This window comes from Cucumis sativus, chromosome 1 (assembly GCF_000004075.3).
Source record: "Cucumis sativus cultivar 9930 chromosome 1, Cucumber_9930_V3, whole genome shotgun sequence".
Classification (NCBI taxonomy): Eukaryota; Viridiplantae; Streptophyta; class Magnoliopsida; order Cucurbitales; family Cucurbitaceae; genus Cucumis; species Cucumis sativus.
This window is the reverse complement of record NC_026655.2, coordinates 8,296,741-8,313,461: the sequence shown is the minus strand read 5'-3', so window position 1 is coordinate 8,313,461 and position 16,721 is coordinate 8,296,741. Positions and strand designations below refer to the sequence as shown.

At 35.0% G+C, this 16,721-nt stretch overlaps 1 protein-coding gene across 5 annotated transcripts; it reads left to right on the top strand.

Moving 5' to 3' along the window:
- Positions 1-261: 261 nt before the first annotated feature.
- Positions 262-16,450, top strand: LOC101214657 (E3 SUMO-protein ligase SIZ1). Of its 5 annotated transcripts, none has more exons than XR_004219441.1 (18): positions 262-461; positions 681-732; positions 1,927-2,007; positions 4,220-4,262; positions 4,722-4,794; positions 4,987-5,146; positions 5,279-5,409; positions 7,094-7,171; positions 9,386-9,473; positions 9,555-9,630; positions 11,435-11,508; positions 11,734-11,841; positions 12,814-12,975; positions 13,289-13,393; positions 13,468-13,548; positions 13,627-14,812; positions 15,530-15,908; positions 15,995-16,450. XR_004219441.1 is itself a non-coding variant. In XM_031890175.1 (17 exons), exons 2-17 carry the CDS (start codon positions 709-711, stop codon positions 15,667-15,669), a joined length of 2,610 nt encoding a protein of 869 aa, XP_031746035.1. In that variant the 5' UTR covers positions 263-461; positions 596-708; the 3' UTR covers positions 15,670-16,450. The 5 variants fall into 5 exon arrangements, 1 of the variants encoding a protein (XP_031746035.1); XR_004219439.1 differs by having other exon boundaries at positions 263-461; positions 607-732; XR_004219438.1 differs by having other exon boundaries at positions 263-461; positions 596-732.
- Positions 16,451-16,721: the final 271 nt, after the last annotated feature.

The window sequence follows — 16,721 nt, the reverse complement described above, 5'->3', positions numbered from 1 at the left end:
ACTCGAAAATGGTCTGCCCGGGTGGGTTTTTCATCCGATACCTATCTAATTTTCGAGGAAATATCGTGGGTACAAGCATGTATAGAAATGTGAGGAGGTGGCGCAATCAGAGGCATCATTCTCGACCCCATCTTAAAATCTGAACCGTCGAGTTAAATAATTATAAAGAATGAAAAAATGAGAAAATAAAATTAACGTAGTGAAAAATTAGACACGAGTACAGGGTATCGAAGCCCGGACATGTTCTCCGTTCAAAAACCGGAATGGATAGTCGGCGATGAGTCCGAACTTTGTAATTGGAGGGGATTTGTTCGGGTTGGGGTTTCGGTCAAAAAGGAACACTAGCGCTAAAGGACAGGGTCGAGTGGTGAAGTCGGCGTGGGCGACCCGGACCTCTCCGTTCATCGATATACCCTTTTCAATTCATCTTTCACTTTGTACAAATCCTTAATTTCTTTTAGGTAATTTTTTTAATCTTGTTTATATGCCATCTGTTGTTCAATTGGTGGTTTCTTGATTAAATTTTGCTTTTTTCTTTTTTGGTATGTGAATCTGATTTTGTTTTTTTGTTTTAATTCTTGGTCCTTTTCATGAGATCAATCGCAGTTTGGAGGACCATGCGTTGGTGTTGTGTGTTGGGTTACTGCTAAAATCGTGTTTTTTTGGCATACCATCGTTAGGGATTTGGTGGGTTGTTGCTTGGAAGGGATGGACTTGGTTGCTAATTGCAAGGTACTTTTTAATGTTGGTTTTGAGTTCAATTTGTGATTTTCACTGCATGTTTTTTTATATTTGAATTTTGGGATACTTATTTGTCTCTTCACTTGGCTTGCTCTAGGATTTTGTTGTTGTAATCTGAGGTGAATGTGGATTTTGACTTGTGAAATGAAATGTTGTGTAGCTAAATTCATAGGAGATTTGCTTCTCTGGTTTAGTTACTTTTTATTTTCTTCCTTAAGCTTGAGATGATCAGGATATCTCAAGTTTAATTTAGAGTTTGTTTGTGACAGTTTTCTAATCACACTCTGGATGTGTACTTTGATTGGTGAATTGTGTTAAAATTTCTTTGAATTCGATCAAGTGGATAGCCTTTTGAGTGATTGTGTCTTCCAAGCTCTCATTTCTTTCATGTACTACTGTTGAACTAGTTGTTTACTATCAAGTAGTAATGCTAATGTTCAGATGTAAAATATTGTTGACCAGACAATGGCCCCGAGTCTTGAATGTACCATACCATCCAACTGTTTAACTAATTTATCTAAATCATATTTTCATATCCACCCATAAGAATTTTCTATAATGATGCTCTGGCAGCGGAAAAAGTATTTTCATACTATCTTTTATATTTTTCTTTTGAGTAGGGAACCACAAATTGATTATCATTTACTATTTAAGAACAGGATGATGGTATTTGATATATACTTGTTTATCTTCAAATTGGATATTTTCTGAAGCACATTGCCTTTGATACATTTTCTGTATGCATTTGAGATGATTTCTAGGAATGAAGTAAAGTCCCTTCCATTTGTTTTATTTGTTAATTATCATGTATTAAAGCTTGACTTAGTTTCTTGTTGGTACAATATCTTTACCATTTAGTTTTGCGCTCTGAAAAATGAAACGTACTGCTGATTGTTCCATCTATTTTGTCTCTTAGTTGTTCGAAAGTTTCATTTGCCATTTCCATTTTCTTTTGGCTGGTTTATCTTCTACTTGAATTCTAAACTTCTAATTCATCATTGGAGAAACTCCAAATTTGGCATTAATAATTAAATTGGATTTTGAAATTGTTGTTGCTTTGGTTAGACAGAGTATCTCTTTTTCCGCCCTTGCTCAGATTTTATTAGATCAATCTGGATCCTGTGAAGAAATTTTAATGGTACCGATTTGAATTCTGATCATGCTTTTTGCATTTTTTAATTGTAGGATAAATTGGCTTATTTTCGAATAAAAGAGCTCAAGGATATTCTCACTCAACTAGGTCTCTCAAAGCAAGGAAAGAAGCAGGTGAATTGTCTGAATGTTGACTATTATTCTTTTTCCTTCTTATTTTTGGTAAGAAATGGTCTTTCTTTCAGAGAAATGTGAAGTAGTACCCAAGAAAATAAAGAGGGTCTAGGTCAACAATACAAAGTTTCAAAAGACAAAAAGCAAGGTGTTACAAGAAAAGAGCCCTAATTGTTGGTTTCGGCATCATTATCTTGAACATGTTTCATTCAAATTGTAGAGTGGTGTATTTAGATAATTGTACCTGATTTAGAAAGTCTGATGATGTTTGTCTTTTTCTAGTCTTTGCTCAGCATGCTGCATGAACATAATTCGTCTTTTCTGGATTCTTGATGTCACTAAACAAAAAAAGGAAAAAAAAAAAAAGAATTAGAGCACATTAGCTTTTTGAGGTGCATGATTGAAAAATGTAAATAAATATTTATTTATAAAAAAATGTAAATAAATATTTATTTTTAAAAAAATGTAGGATTATTGACCATGCTTTTGTAAAAGTTTGTTTAGCTTTAGAGAAATGGTGGTTTTTGGATATTTCTTCATGTATTTATTTATTTTTGTTTCTTTTTTAATTAAAAAAAGGTGAGGTTGTGAGGTGCCTTTTTGACGAGACACAATCTTCTAAAGCACTGTTGGGAGATTTGTGAAAGCTGTATTCTTTATACAAATGTTGAGGTTACTCAGGGGAAGCCTTGGTTTTGTCTACGATCTAGGTAGAAGTGTTTTCATATGACTAGAATCCTTCTAGCCACTGGGGGTGTGTATTCTTAGTGGGCTTTTATATTAAATTCAAAGAATTTGATTACGAGGTCCTTGAGTGAAACTCTGTTATTCACAAATTTTGAGGCTGGATTAAAATTTCATAATCTTCCTTTGAACTTGTGGAAGGAGAATCTGCAATCCCTATGGTGATGCATGTGAGAATTTCATTTATTGTACCATAAATCCTTTAAATGAACTTGTCTGAATGTATGGGGGATACTATCAAAGTCCAAAAGATTATCTCGAGTTTCTGCCTGCAGAACTCATTTGCTCACCACATCTTGATTTCCTTTATGTTGCTAGTCCTTATGATGAATTTGAAATCCAAATGAACTACAAATCTGAAATTCATGATTGCCCCTTTAAGATTATTTTTTAGGAAAGTTCTTCCTCTTGAGGTTAGTGGGACAGTCTCAACTTCTGGGAGAAGGGAGTCTTGACAAGAGCTGTGCGACTCATTAGGCATTCATGACCTATCAGGCAGTTGTAATAGTCCTTAGTGTATTAGTGGGAAGTCAAATGTAGTTGAAGAATTTATTATATTTTATGTTTTGGGTTATAGTTTCTCTATTGAGTGGCGTGGATGGGTTTCTCAAAGTCATTAGGGGTGCATACTTTTATTTCTTCTGATTGATTTTATAGTAAGCTCAAAAGATTAATGATTATTTTGATCTTTTATTTTATTTTCTTATGATAGTTGGCCTTAAGTTGGGTTTCATTTTTGTAAGTTGCATAACTACCATTGTGCTTTTTTGTTTTATCGACGAAAAGTTTCCGTTTTTTTCCCTAATGAAGTTTCTGCTAGCACAAGACTTAAGAAAACGTTTAACAAGCTTGTCCCAAAGCTTTCTTTCAATGATATTCCCAAAGCCACTTGTTTTTGTTTGCATCAATGGCTGGTTCATAAAATACACTCCAGAAGGTGAAAGAAAATTTTAGGGTCACTTTCCTATTCTCCTTGGCGCTTGTAGGGTCTAATGCCCTTCAAAAGAAAAGGAAAGGAAAAAGATTCTGGCTTGATCATTATGGTCTTCGGCTCTTCACACCAGTGTTTTAAATTGCCCAAGGCGCTGGGTCCAAAGGCGCAAGGAGCACTAAAAGGCTTTCACTATTTTTGTCGCACACCGACTTCTCTTACTGTAAATATTGGGGGGGAGGGGGTGTGTGTGTGGAAGGTTTGCAAGGCTTGCTAGCCAATTGGAAATTGAAATCCTTCTGATGGTTCTTTTATAGGGAGAATTCAATATCCTTTCACTCCTTTGTCACACACTGACTTCTCTTACTGTAAGTTTCTGTTGCCAAAGAGTATAGAGTAGAAAAGTTCAACCATAATATGATTCCATGATTATCAACACGAGTGGTGCCTTGATATATATTCCTTCCAATTCCTACCTTATGATTACAAGTTGCAATATGAGACATGTTTTAGTGATTGTTTGGCATGTTTTTGTAGGACCTTGTTCAGCGAATACTAGACATTCTTTCTGATGAGCAAGGTATGATTTATAAATTTTGATAACTTTCTTGTTTATAACCCATACATAAGCTGTACAATTGAAGACTATATGTTCCCCTTCTTCCAAGAGGAAACCTTAATACATTGAATTTTGTTTCATAATTCTTTTCTGATATATGTTGGTGTCTTAAAATATATTCAATACTTTTATGTTGATTGTTTCATATTGCATGTCCTGAGAGGGACTAAGGGAAAGCCAGTTGGTTGATGGTTTGGTATGTTATTATTAAGGTCCCGTGTTCAATTCTTTTTGGTTAACAAGAGCAAAAGATTCTTTGGTTTCTTCTGGTATTTGGCATTGAAGGACCCCATTATTTTATGTCTTTGAACTCAAGTTTTAGTTAGTTTACGAATTTCATAAGATTTGTCTCACCTTTTTTTTGAGATAAAGGCTTATCTTTTATGTATAATCATTATCTGTTGAAATTATTTGTTTCAGTTTCAAAAATGTGGGCAAAGAAAAATGCTGTCGGAAAGGATCAAGTGGCAAAACTTGTCGATGACACGTACAGGTTTGTCTTCTTGTCGACAAATTTCCTAAGTTCACTCACAAGTTTCTGTTTCATAAATATATCTCTTCTTGTGGTGTTTCTTGTAATCATCTCACGTGGTGCTTTCTTTTCACATTCTCCTATTCCTTTTGTATTCCCAACTGTCATTTTTTCTTTGTTTCATCTTCTTACCTGTATGATTTTCTTATACAGAAAGATGCAGGTTTCTGGGGTGGATTTAGCTACTAAGGGCCAAGGTGTCTCAGACAGCAGTAATGTGCAGGTAAAAGGTGAAACAGATGATTCTTTGCAATTAGATACGAAGGTTCGGTGTCTTTGTGGAAATGGTTTGCAAACAGAATCAATGATTAAGGTATGTCAAATCATTCCTTTTATGCTGTTTTCCTCATAAGTTCCTCCCATGTTTATTTATTTTGATCTCTTTTTTGGTTCCATCTGCCTTGAAACATCAGTTACTTTACACTAGTAAATTTTTTTTTGGCAGTGTGAGGATCCACGGTGCCAAGTGTGGCAGCACATTAGTTGTGTTATAGTTCCGGAGAAACCTACAGAGGGAAATCCACCATACCCTGAACACTTCTATTGTGAGATCTGTCGACTGAATCGTGCTGACCCGTACGTATCTTCTACCTTTGTCTTTTGTTTAGACTATAGAGTTCCTTTTAAGAAATGTAGTTTTTAGGCTTATTTGTGGAACTTTTGGGGTATCATCAAGTTTGCATGTGTTAATGTCACAATAATTATTTTCTTTTATTTTGTCCTTCGCATGTGGTTGGTGTGGATTTGTGCAGGGGTGACCTATGAAGTATAGTGTTTGCTTGAAAGTATTTTCTCCATTTGGTTTGATATGTTCGGGCTTGTTTGATGTCTCTACATAGAGAAAAAAGTTTTAGTAGCTTATGTCATGGATATAAACAATGTTGTTAATTCGTGAAATGGTATGTGTGTCAAAATTTAATTTTCGTGTATCCTGTATCAAATTTAATCTTCATTTAAAAAAGTAGGAAAGAATATGAAAAGTTGTTTTTATGTTAAAAAGTTAAGATAATTAAAAGGCATGTGGAGATAGAAAAGGGTTAATGCCTTGGAAATCACTTGTTTTCTATTATTTAAAAAAGTTAATATGCCAAGTCTATATTACTTTTTTTAAAAAATAGGAAACTGAAAAGACTGTCTCTCTCTAGTCTCTTCTTTTTCCATCAGTACATCTCTTTTCAATCAAAGTCCAAAAATCAAACTTCTCCTGTCTGGCGTGGTACAACTTGAAGAGATGCAGATTAGTAAAACTTGCATTTTCAATCAGTCCATCTTTCTTCAATCCTCAAAAACCAGAACCTTCTTCTCCAGAAAACCCATATTGTTCATCCAGAAAACTCATCATTCTTCAACTTGAAGAGAAGGAGAACAAGGTTTCGGCAAGTACCCATCTTCTCTGGTGTGATGCAATTCGAAAATGGTAATTATTTTTTGAAAAGTGAATTGGAACGTTCCAATTTATTACAGTTCACACTTTTCAGAAACTTGAACCGTGAGATACATGAAGCTTACGATTCATAACTATGAGTTGAATCATTTTGCCTTAGTTTTGAGACATCGTGAATCGTTTGTTTTTAATAACATTGGATACAAATTGACTTTGGAGAGAGAAATGTTTGACAACGAAATACTAAGATACTTCAGCGAAGGAAGTGATTGTATAATACCGGTCTAATTAGGATTTGAGCAGCTACGGTTACCTGTAGGTTCTTTAAAGCAATTATGAACAATTTGAAGTAGGGACCTGTGCTTGCAGGAAATTTTGTTGATATATCATATTCTACCGACTGACCATGAATGAAGTTTAGCCCTTTTCTCTATGTATTTAATTATTGACTGGAAAGACTTAGTTTTTGTTTGTTTTTTCTCAAATGATGCATATCTGATATACACAAAATATTTCTTCGTGATGTATTTGTGCATCTTTGCATATCTGATATAGCCCCTTTCTATATATATGTAATTATTGACTGGAAAGACTTGGTTTTTGTCTGTTTTTCTCGAATGATGCATATCTGATATACACAAAATATTTCTTTTGATGTATTTGTGCATCTTTGGAATGATCCAAATTAACAAAATGATTGAATGTTCCTTGGATAAGGGATCTCTTGATTCTAGTTTGATGTGCGCCAACCATGACTATGAGTTAATTTTTTGGGGTGCCCACATTGATCCTTCTAGTTTTCTAACAAGATTTAAATAACTGATGTTGCTTTGTTTCTTTTTTCATGGTGTATTTTCTAACAATTTTTTAATACAGTTTTTGGGTTTCAGTTGCACATCCTCTGTTTCCTGTAAAGCTGATAACCACGATGTCCACAAACATTCCAACTGATGGGTGAGTTCATTTTTATTAACTTTTGATTTAAGATATTCTTTATCCCACCTCTTCAAAAGAAAAGGAAACCCAAAAGCACCGTGTTTATCTATTCGTGGATACAATTTACTAGCTTAAGCTTAAAAGTTGCCACTTCTGGTGGTGACTTTATAATGTGTTATGTAATTATTCAATTTATTATATATTGACTATTTTCGGGGCTTTCTTGTAATTTCACTTAGCCATGGGTTGAGGTTATCCTCTCCAGTTTTGCGCATGCATTATGTCAATGGAATTGTCTTGTTTCTTTTCAAAAGAGTGTAGATCATATTGACGTTTTTAGTTGGAAGAAACTTAAACGAATGGATAAAGGATCAAATGATGGAGATGATTATCTCTATTGCTAAGAAGTGCAATTTCTTTGATCTCCAGTTTGTTTTCTCCATTTGATACCTGTTCGCTCTTTTCTTTGTCAAAATATTGTCATCCTCCAACTTTGCCACAATAAAATCACATCTGAAATGTCTTCCTTCACAAAGGCCAAGTGAGAGTTGTTGAACGTCGGAGTGAGAACTTTTCTTAAGCATTCAAACCTTTGAGATAGCATTATCGAGTGAAGACATGAGTCGGATAGGTCTTAAATCATTAGGTTTTCTATCCACCTTCTTTCTGGGAATCAAACCCAGATTTCATTGGTCTGTTTTTAATGATGCTGTTAGGGAAAAATTCCTGGAATTCCTTAATAAAAAAGGAGAAGAAAATGGGTTAGCGTGAATAAGACTTTTATAGTTATCTAACTTATCCTCTCTTGATTATCTATATAGGTTATAAACTCCTTGCCAAGAAGATTAATCGAGAAATGCTTCCAAACCTAGTTCTAGTGTACTCAACTCTAGGGCCCTAGCTACTATTGTCAGTCGCCAGGTCACTGGACCTAACCCTAGTCGGGCTGTCACTGCCCCTGGTAGTTGTCAGATTCTGACTTTCTTTCAGTTTTATTCATTATATTTTAGATCTCCACATCTCCGTGAATATGAAGAGTTGTTGCGTATAGAACATCTTCTTTAGTAGTTGGGTAAAAATTGTATGATTTTTATGGAAGTGATGTGAAGTAATAAACTTGTTCCTATTTCAACTTTTCTTCCTTGTTGGTTTGAGTGTGCTATTGTTGAACTATGAAAACTTTGCATTCACTCACTCGAGAAGAAATTTAAGGATGATTTTGGTGTCATTAGCCTATCCAACTCTAAATCATCTTTTAGATGAATTTTAAATGCTCTGTGTGGGCATCCATATGATGGAGAAAGCCTGTGATAGTTGTTGCCAACATCAATAAAAAATGTGGGAGGGGTTTTTGGGAAATGTTAAGTGAGCTTGGAAAATGGTAAGTGATTTTCTCTCATCTCTTGGGAACAAGATGCATCTCTGGGTAAGATAAGAAAAGAAAAAGAAGTAAGGAATTTAACATCATTTTAGTGGTATGTCATTGACTCATTTGCTTGCTCATTATTCTTGGAAGTTCAGTTTTCCTATGTAAAGTTCATATGAAAATCTTTTATACCTCGACTTTAGTGGTAGGTGGAAAGTTTTTGGAGGCTTTCATATGAAACATGAGCGTTGATTTAATAAGAATCACTCTCATCCAAAGGTTATTCTGATAGAAAAAAGGTTATAGAGGTTGGTCATCGGGTTTTTTATGATATTCGTGAGTTTCCGAGCTAGCTTACGCACCCCCTCAAGTAATCTCATGGGACAACTTGCCTGACCCTTCAACATTTTTTTGGGTGTCTAGGAAACTCGGTAGTATATTAATTCCTAGGTAGGTGGCCATCATGGATTGAACCCATAACCTCTTAGTCATTTATCGAGATTATGTCTCTTTTTTACCACTATGCTAACCCATGATGGTTGAGGTTGGTTGTCAATTTAAACTTTAGCTTTAGAATATTTGAAGATATCATTTTATCCAAAAAATAAAAATAAAAATAAAGAGATCAGTCTTAGAAGCTTTAGGACAAAATTTTGCTGGGTTTGCTAGCATTGCCTCCCAAGCCCTCAATTTCCTAGATTGTTAAGCAGCCCTAATAGAAGTTAAATAACTAGTTGTGGCTTCGTTCTAACAGCAGTTACTGTTTAGTATTTGAGTTCTAATGTTATACTCTTCCTCACATTTCAAAACATATATAAAATGATTTTCTGTATTTTGCATGATGGGTCTCTTGTTCAAATTTGTAGTACAAATCCGATGCAAAGTGTGGATAGATCCTTTCAACTCACAAGGGCAGATAAGGACCTCCTTTCTAAACAGGAATACGATGTGCAGGTTGGTTCGTGCATCACATGATGAATCTCTTCCCCGTAAACCGATTGTTTTCTTGAACTAAGTATATCTTTGTTATGCTAGGCCTGGTGTATGCTTTTGAATGATAAAGTTCCATTCAGGATGCAATGGCCCCAATATGCAGATTTACAAATTAATGGTATGATATCTTTTAAAAAGAAAACTAAGGGTTTGTTATTAATTTGTTGCTTTATGTATAAAAAATGTTGGGCCTGTTTGATAATGTTATTCTGATATTTGTTTTTGTTTCTAATATTTTTAGAAACAAACTTGTTTGACAATCCATATATTTTCTTGCTTCCAACATTTGAAATAAGTCTTTTTCTAAATCTGGGGTTGAATATCGGAAACTACTATGTGTTTAAAAAAAAAGATTCAGAAACTACCAACAATATCAAAACTGGTCTTTGGTTTGTTAGCATGGGAATGCATAGTAATTCCCATTGCTCTCTAGAGGTCATTATTGGTTGGTCAGAGTCAATATTGGGTTAAAACCAACGTCAGCCACCAATATGTCGGTTTTTGTTGGTTGGGTTTGATCAGTTATCCAACGGTCGGTCAGGTTGGTTTTTCCAACTCTAACGAACTATCTCAAAAAATGGCCTGAATTTAACGGAATAAATGTGAGAAAGGAGAAGAAAATAAGTAGATTAGGAAGAAAGGGGGAATAGTAAACAGATGAAAGAAAGAAGAAATGCGAGAAGAAAGGAAGAGATGTTAGTGAAGGGAGAAGGAGAAAAAATGCAGTCCATGGTGGGGCTTGGTTCTTTCAGTGGGAAAAAAAGCAGAAGAGAGAAATGAGAAAATGAGAGAAGAGAAAGAAGAATGAGGAAGAAGAAGAAATGTGAAAATAAAAGTGAAAAGGGGGAGGAAACAAAGATAAAAGAAGGTAAAAATATATATTTTAGAAGGTAATGAACTTTGAGTATTCAATATTGCAAAATTTATGTTTATTTACTATTTTAATTTCTGGTTCAAATTTTGAATTTTAATTTTCTATTATGTATATTATATACTACTTCAATTTTTAGTACACTTGGAACCTACTAGAATTTTGAAATATTAAATTTTGCTCACTAAAAGAGCCTTTAGTCTCACTTTGATATATATTTTTATATATTATTTTAACTTGAAATATAAGTTTTTCCTGTATGTATATTTACGTACTATTTGAATTTTGAATTTGAATTTTTGCACAATGTATATTATATACTATTTGAATTTGAATTTTTGCACAATGTATACTATATACTATTTGATCATTGAATTTTAATTTATGCACTTGTATGTTACATACTATTTCGATTTTTATTGCACATGGAACCATTTAAAATTTTGCAATATATAAATTCTGCTCTCTAAAACATGCACTTAACCTCAGTTTGATATTTTACAACTACAACATTTACAGAGATTTGGGTCGGATCTGAGTTAACATCATTTGAGTGAGAGAAAACATTGATGATCAAATTTGGACTTGATTTGAAGTACGGGACTTTTATTTTTTAAAAATGATTTTGTAAGCTTTTGATGTTATTTTTTTTTCTATATATATATATATTTTTTGATTGTATAACTAAATTCTATTTAAATTTTGAAAAGGGGAAAAAGGAAACAAAAGAACAAGAAACAAAAAATAGTCATCAAACACATTCTTGTTTCTAATTTTTGAATAAACAAGAATAAGAAAAAGAACTTTATCAAATAGCGTCATAATTTCTAGTTTTCATTTGCATTTGCATTTATCTATTTACTTATCAAAACTATAATTGTTAGTTTTGCAGCTGTATTTATCTGTCATATTTGTAAGTTTGTTATTAATTAGGTATGTGTTTAATTCTGGATAAATTCACTGTTGCATTCTGTGTGTGTGATAGAGTTTCTCTACTATGCAATAGGACAGTTCTTTTAGCCTTGTATAACAAAATTTAATGGATTCACAGGTTTGGCTGTTCGTGCCATTAATAGGCCTGGCTCTCAACTTTTAGGGGCCAACGGTCGTGATGATGGCCCGATTGTAAGTTCTCATTCTAAATTGTGATATTTTGCTAAGTTGGAAGTCTTTCTTGTAGTTGTATTGTTTGTGTGGTGATCTTTGTTCACCCTTTTTGATTTATTTATTGTCAATGAAAATTGCTTTTACATAAAAAGAAAAAGCATTGTCATGCTTAATTGCATATTTCCTGTATTCTAGTCAGGCAATCATATTCTCTAACTCTTTCTGACTTCTTTGTTCTGTCAGATCACAGCATGCACGAAAGATGGAATGAATAAGATAGCATTAACAGGGTGTGATGCTCGGTCCTTTTGCTTAGGGGTTCGAATTGTGAAACGACGCACTGTTCAACAGGTAACTTTTTTTGGATCAATGAAATAGTCTGTTTGCTATAAAAAAATTGTAACCTTACTTATTTAATGTCTGACTAGGATTTGTTATCTTTTGGATATCATTTGGGATCACCTTTTATGTTTTTAACCATACTTTGAATATGAAGCAGCTCATTTTTCTAGTGGTGCAGTTTCATAAGACATAAGCCGTCTTTGTTCTGATTTCTTGTGTTCTTATTTCTTGTTATACTTACATGCTTCTAGAAATAAACTTACCTTTCTAATTAAGTCGCACTAGTTTCTGTAGCCGAAACGATAGTTAGAGATGTTGGGAAAAATTTGTAATGGGAGATGGATGGTGATGGAGGCTTCTTGGGCTGATGGGGTGTGGTCGCTAAGGGCTTAAACTGGTGGTGGTTTATGCAAGAGATTTTATTTATAAGAATGTTGCTATTAGGAAAGTCGTGCCTTGTTGTATTTTGAGGGATACACTTTTTGGGCATTACTTTTGAGAGGTAAATAGAAATTGGGTACATGAAAGAGTGGGAGATGGCTGGAAATAGAAAGGCAATAAAGGTCGGAGGCTTTCCCTCAATTATGAAGGAGAGAGGAGCGAGATGTTACGATGCAAGTGTTTGTATTCATTTTCATTTCTACTCTTTTCGTCCAGAAGTCTTTAGATCTTTTTTCTTGTAAGAAACTTCAAAATTGTAATCCAGAAGATCACAACAGCCTAGGGGTGAGACCGGTGGGTTGAGGCAACCCCCACAGACTTATACAGGGAGAGCCTTCCAATAACTAATAATCATCTAAAGGTTGTAGTTACAAAAGAATTGTGTGCGCAGATAGCCAACAAGAGGTGGTATTTTTTATGCTATGACAAAAATATAAAAAGCTAAGCAATACCACAATTTTGGTCTTTAGTTATCACTAATATTTTCATTTCTACTTTCAGTCTGTGTGTCTTTGTTTACATGTGTTTTTTCTTCTTTAGATTCTAAGCATGATTCCTAAGGAATCAGATGGCGAACGTTTTCAAGACGCTCTTGCCCGCATTTGCCGTTGCATTGGCGGTGGGAACACAGCAGATAATGCTGATAGTGACAGTGACTTGGAGGTTGTTGCAGAATTTTTTGGGGTTAACCTACGCTGTCCAGTAAGTCTCATGCCGTTTAATGAAAGACATTAGTCTCTAAATGTGACCAAGCTCGGATTGTAAAATGTTTGATTAACAGACCATTGTAAAAAAGAATCAAAGTAAAACTCCTTTCGAGATCTCTCAACCCCTCTAAAGATCTCATTTTCTAAAATATGGTGTGACCAAGGAAACGATGGTTGAAGCTAGAGTGCAAAATCGTTTTTCAGCAAGAAAATTCTTGCATGTTTTTGGAGACTAGCATATTCTTGTGTTGCAGACGTCATTTATTGATAGTAATTTGAATTTTTTTTCTCTATGCTCTGTTCTCTAGATGAGTGGTTCAAGGATGAAGATTGCTGGACGATTTAAACCTTGTGCTCATATGGGATGCTTTGATCTCGAAGTGTTTGTAGAATTGAACCAACGTTCAAGGAAGGCAAGTGGTTAAATCAATTTCTAATGTAAATCTTGTTCTCAATTCATATCTGACTGTTCGTATTTTTACTGCAGTGGCAGTGTCCAATATGTCTGAAGAACTATGCACTGGAGAATGTTATTATAGACCCTTATTTCAACCGTATAACATCTATGGTACTGCCTTACACATTCTTCATTTACAATTTTTTTTAGTGGAATTTTGGTTTATGATATCGTATTATGGTTGTACAGATGAGACATTGTGGGGAAGATGTTACAGAAATTGAGGTCAAACCTGATGGTTTCTGGCGTGTGAGGTCAAAAAGTGAAAGTGAGCGCAGGGATCTTGGTGATCTTTGCATGTGGCACTCCCCTGAGGGCACTTTGTGTGTTTCAAATGAGGAAGTTAAACCAAAGATGGAAGCACTGAAGCAGATAAAGCAGGAAGGTGGATCAGATCGTGGTCTGAAACTTGGCATCAGGAAGAATAGTAATGGGGTTTGGGAAGTCAGCAGACCTGAAGATATCAATAATTTCACGAACTATGGGTGCCATGACCAGAAGATTATCCCTATGAGCAGCAGTGCCACTGGCAGCAGGGATGGGGAAGATCCAAGTGTAAACCAAGATGGTTTAAACTTCGATTTCTCTAACAACAATGGGATCGAGTTGGATTCTCTTTCCTTAAATGTTGACTCAGCATATGGATTTACTGAACAAAATCCTATCGCTCCAGTTGGTGAAGTCATTGTTCTTAGTGATTCAGATGATGACAACGACATTTTAATTTCATCTGGAACTGTTTTTCCGAGCAACCATACAGATCCAAGTGAGGTTCCTTTCCCCATGCCACCTTCTGGACTCACAGATGCATATCCTGAAGATCCAACTATATTATCTGCGGGAAATTCATGCTTGGGGCTTTTTAACTCCCATGAAGATGAATTTGGGATGCCTGTTTGGCCATTACCCCCTGGAACTCAAGGAGGTGCTGGATTCCAATTGTTTGGCTCTGATGCAGATGTATCAGATGCTCTAGTTGACTTGCAACATAACTCCATCAATTGTTCCACCATTAATGGATATGCAGCTACCCCAGAGGCTGCTATAAGTCCCGCTTCCATTGTTCCAGGTTCTTCTATTGGTCGTACTGATGGTGACATGAATGACAGCTTGGTTGATAATACCTTAGCTTTTGCTGGTGATGATCCATCTCTTCAAATATTTCTTCCTACAAGGCCTTCAGATGCACCTATGCAGTCTGATTTCAGAGACGAGGCTGATGTATCAAATGGTGTTCATACTGAAGATTGGATCTCTCTCAGGCTTGGGGGTGATGCAGGTGGTAGCAATGGGGAGTCCACAACCTCCAAGGGATTAAATTCAAGACAACATATTCCATCAACAGGAGGCGAGATCAATTCATTATCTGATACTGGTTAGTTATTTTCCGTTTCTATCTCCTGTTGCATTTGGGAAGATTGCTTAAATTTTAGGGTGGTTCCAGATCTGTGGAGCACGGATTGTTGAATAGGTCTTTTGTGGTTACTGCAATGTTTTTACTTCAGAGTGTTTTATGTTTCCTTCACTAATATTTTATGACTTTTGACTATATCTATCGGTGAAAAGTGTTGTCTACATATTTGCTTTCCCTCTTTCACCTTCACTTCACTGATCATGTCTATTTTGATTTGGACTTGCCAATTTTCTGAAAGAGCTATTAAATAATCTATAATTAGTATTTAGCAAATTGACCGCATGAAAGATGGGAAAGCTGTGAAAAAAAGATAGTTAATTAATTACAAAAATGCTACCGGAACATAGCTCAACCAATTGAGTCATATTTTTCAGTCTCTTGGTTGAGGAATATATATGACTAGAGGATCAAATTTCTACTCCACGTCTTTAAACTGAAAAGGGTCTTAAATTACGCTCAGTGGAGGATCTTTTGGTAGCTCATTAAGCCTTTGCGAAGGCTTTACTCCCCCCTTCATACATTTCATCACATTATTGGTTGTTGTAATTTATATTTCTGATTTTATTTCATATTATTTATTTTAAAAGCTTGCATCTCTCGTTTCTGCATTTGTTTTTATTCGAAGTTCTGGGGTATTCTTGATTTTGACTTTTGAGGCTAACTATATCCTTGCATCAGCTTCTCTGCTTCTTGGAATGAATGATGTTAGACATGAAAAAGCAAGTAGGCAAAGATCAGATAGTCCTTTTTCCTTCCCTCGCCAGAAACGTTCTGTCAGACCGCGAATGTGCTTTTCTATAGACTCCGAGTCAGAGTAGGCTTTGGACTTTAGGTGACCAAGAATTGTTGCTGCTCTCATTTGAATTCTTTTCTGGGGATAGGCAAAACAAGACCGTAAATATTCATTATGGTCCATCTCATCTTCAAACATCGAAGTATCTTCAATATTTTGTGGGTAAGAAAGTTGATGACACTGATTGTGCTCATAAAGTGAGCCATCCATCGTCATGGAACGAAAAGCGCGCAGAAGGAATCTGGCCAGTCATTTTGGAAATAGGTAAGGGATAATGAATATCATAACCTTAATTTTAATTTTCTTACACTCCTGACGGCATAGTCCTAATTTGACTTGTGAGATAGCAGGTTGGTCGGATGACTTGTTTGCCTCTAGTTCCAGTGCGGGTTAAAACTGTACAGAGAGATGTGGTCACATGAATTGGGTAGCCGTCATGTAATTCAAAATTTTTCCTCTACCATGAGAGCAATTAGCTGTAAATATCTTTGAGATCTAGTTTATTTATAGAAATTAATTTTACACCAGAAAGAAAATTTTAATGTTTAATTGGCCTAACCTTTCTAGATTTCCAAAGGATAAAGTTAGTTTATTGTCCTGTCAAATCATTGGTAAAGTAATGAGTGGTTGCTGCCCCTTCTCTTTGTTGCTACGTTTCGGAAACGGACACAACTCGAACATACATTGATCATTTCATTGGCACAAATACATTGATCATTCCATTGCCAATGAAAGTCGTCAAGAAATTTGTGTATATCTATTTTCTAGGCTTGTTGCTAAATATATCTGTTAGCAATTTCCCTTAATTTCCCTTATTCTCATCATTCACTTCTATTTCCCCCTTAAATTCTTCTAATTATTTAAAAAACAATATTGGCTAATCGAGTGTCTTCGATGGTACATATAATTGATTGTTATATTGGTAGGCACTCTAAAGTGACCAATTGACCTTTCCTTTGCACATTTGAGCAACATGAAGTTTTGGCATGAGCTCTTTTAATAACTAACGATAAAAGAATATCAATGTCAAATACCTGACAATAGTAAGTATCAGATAGTTGATATCAAGTTCCTACG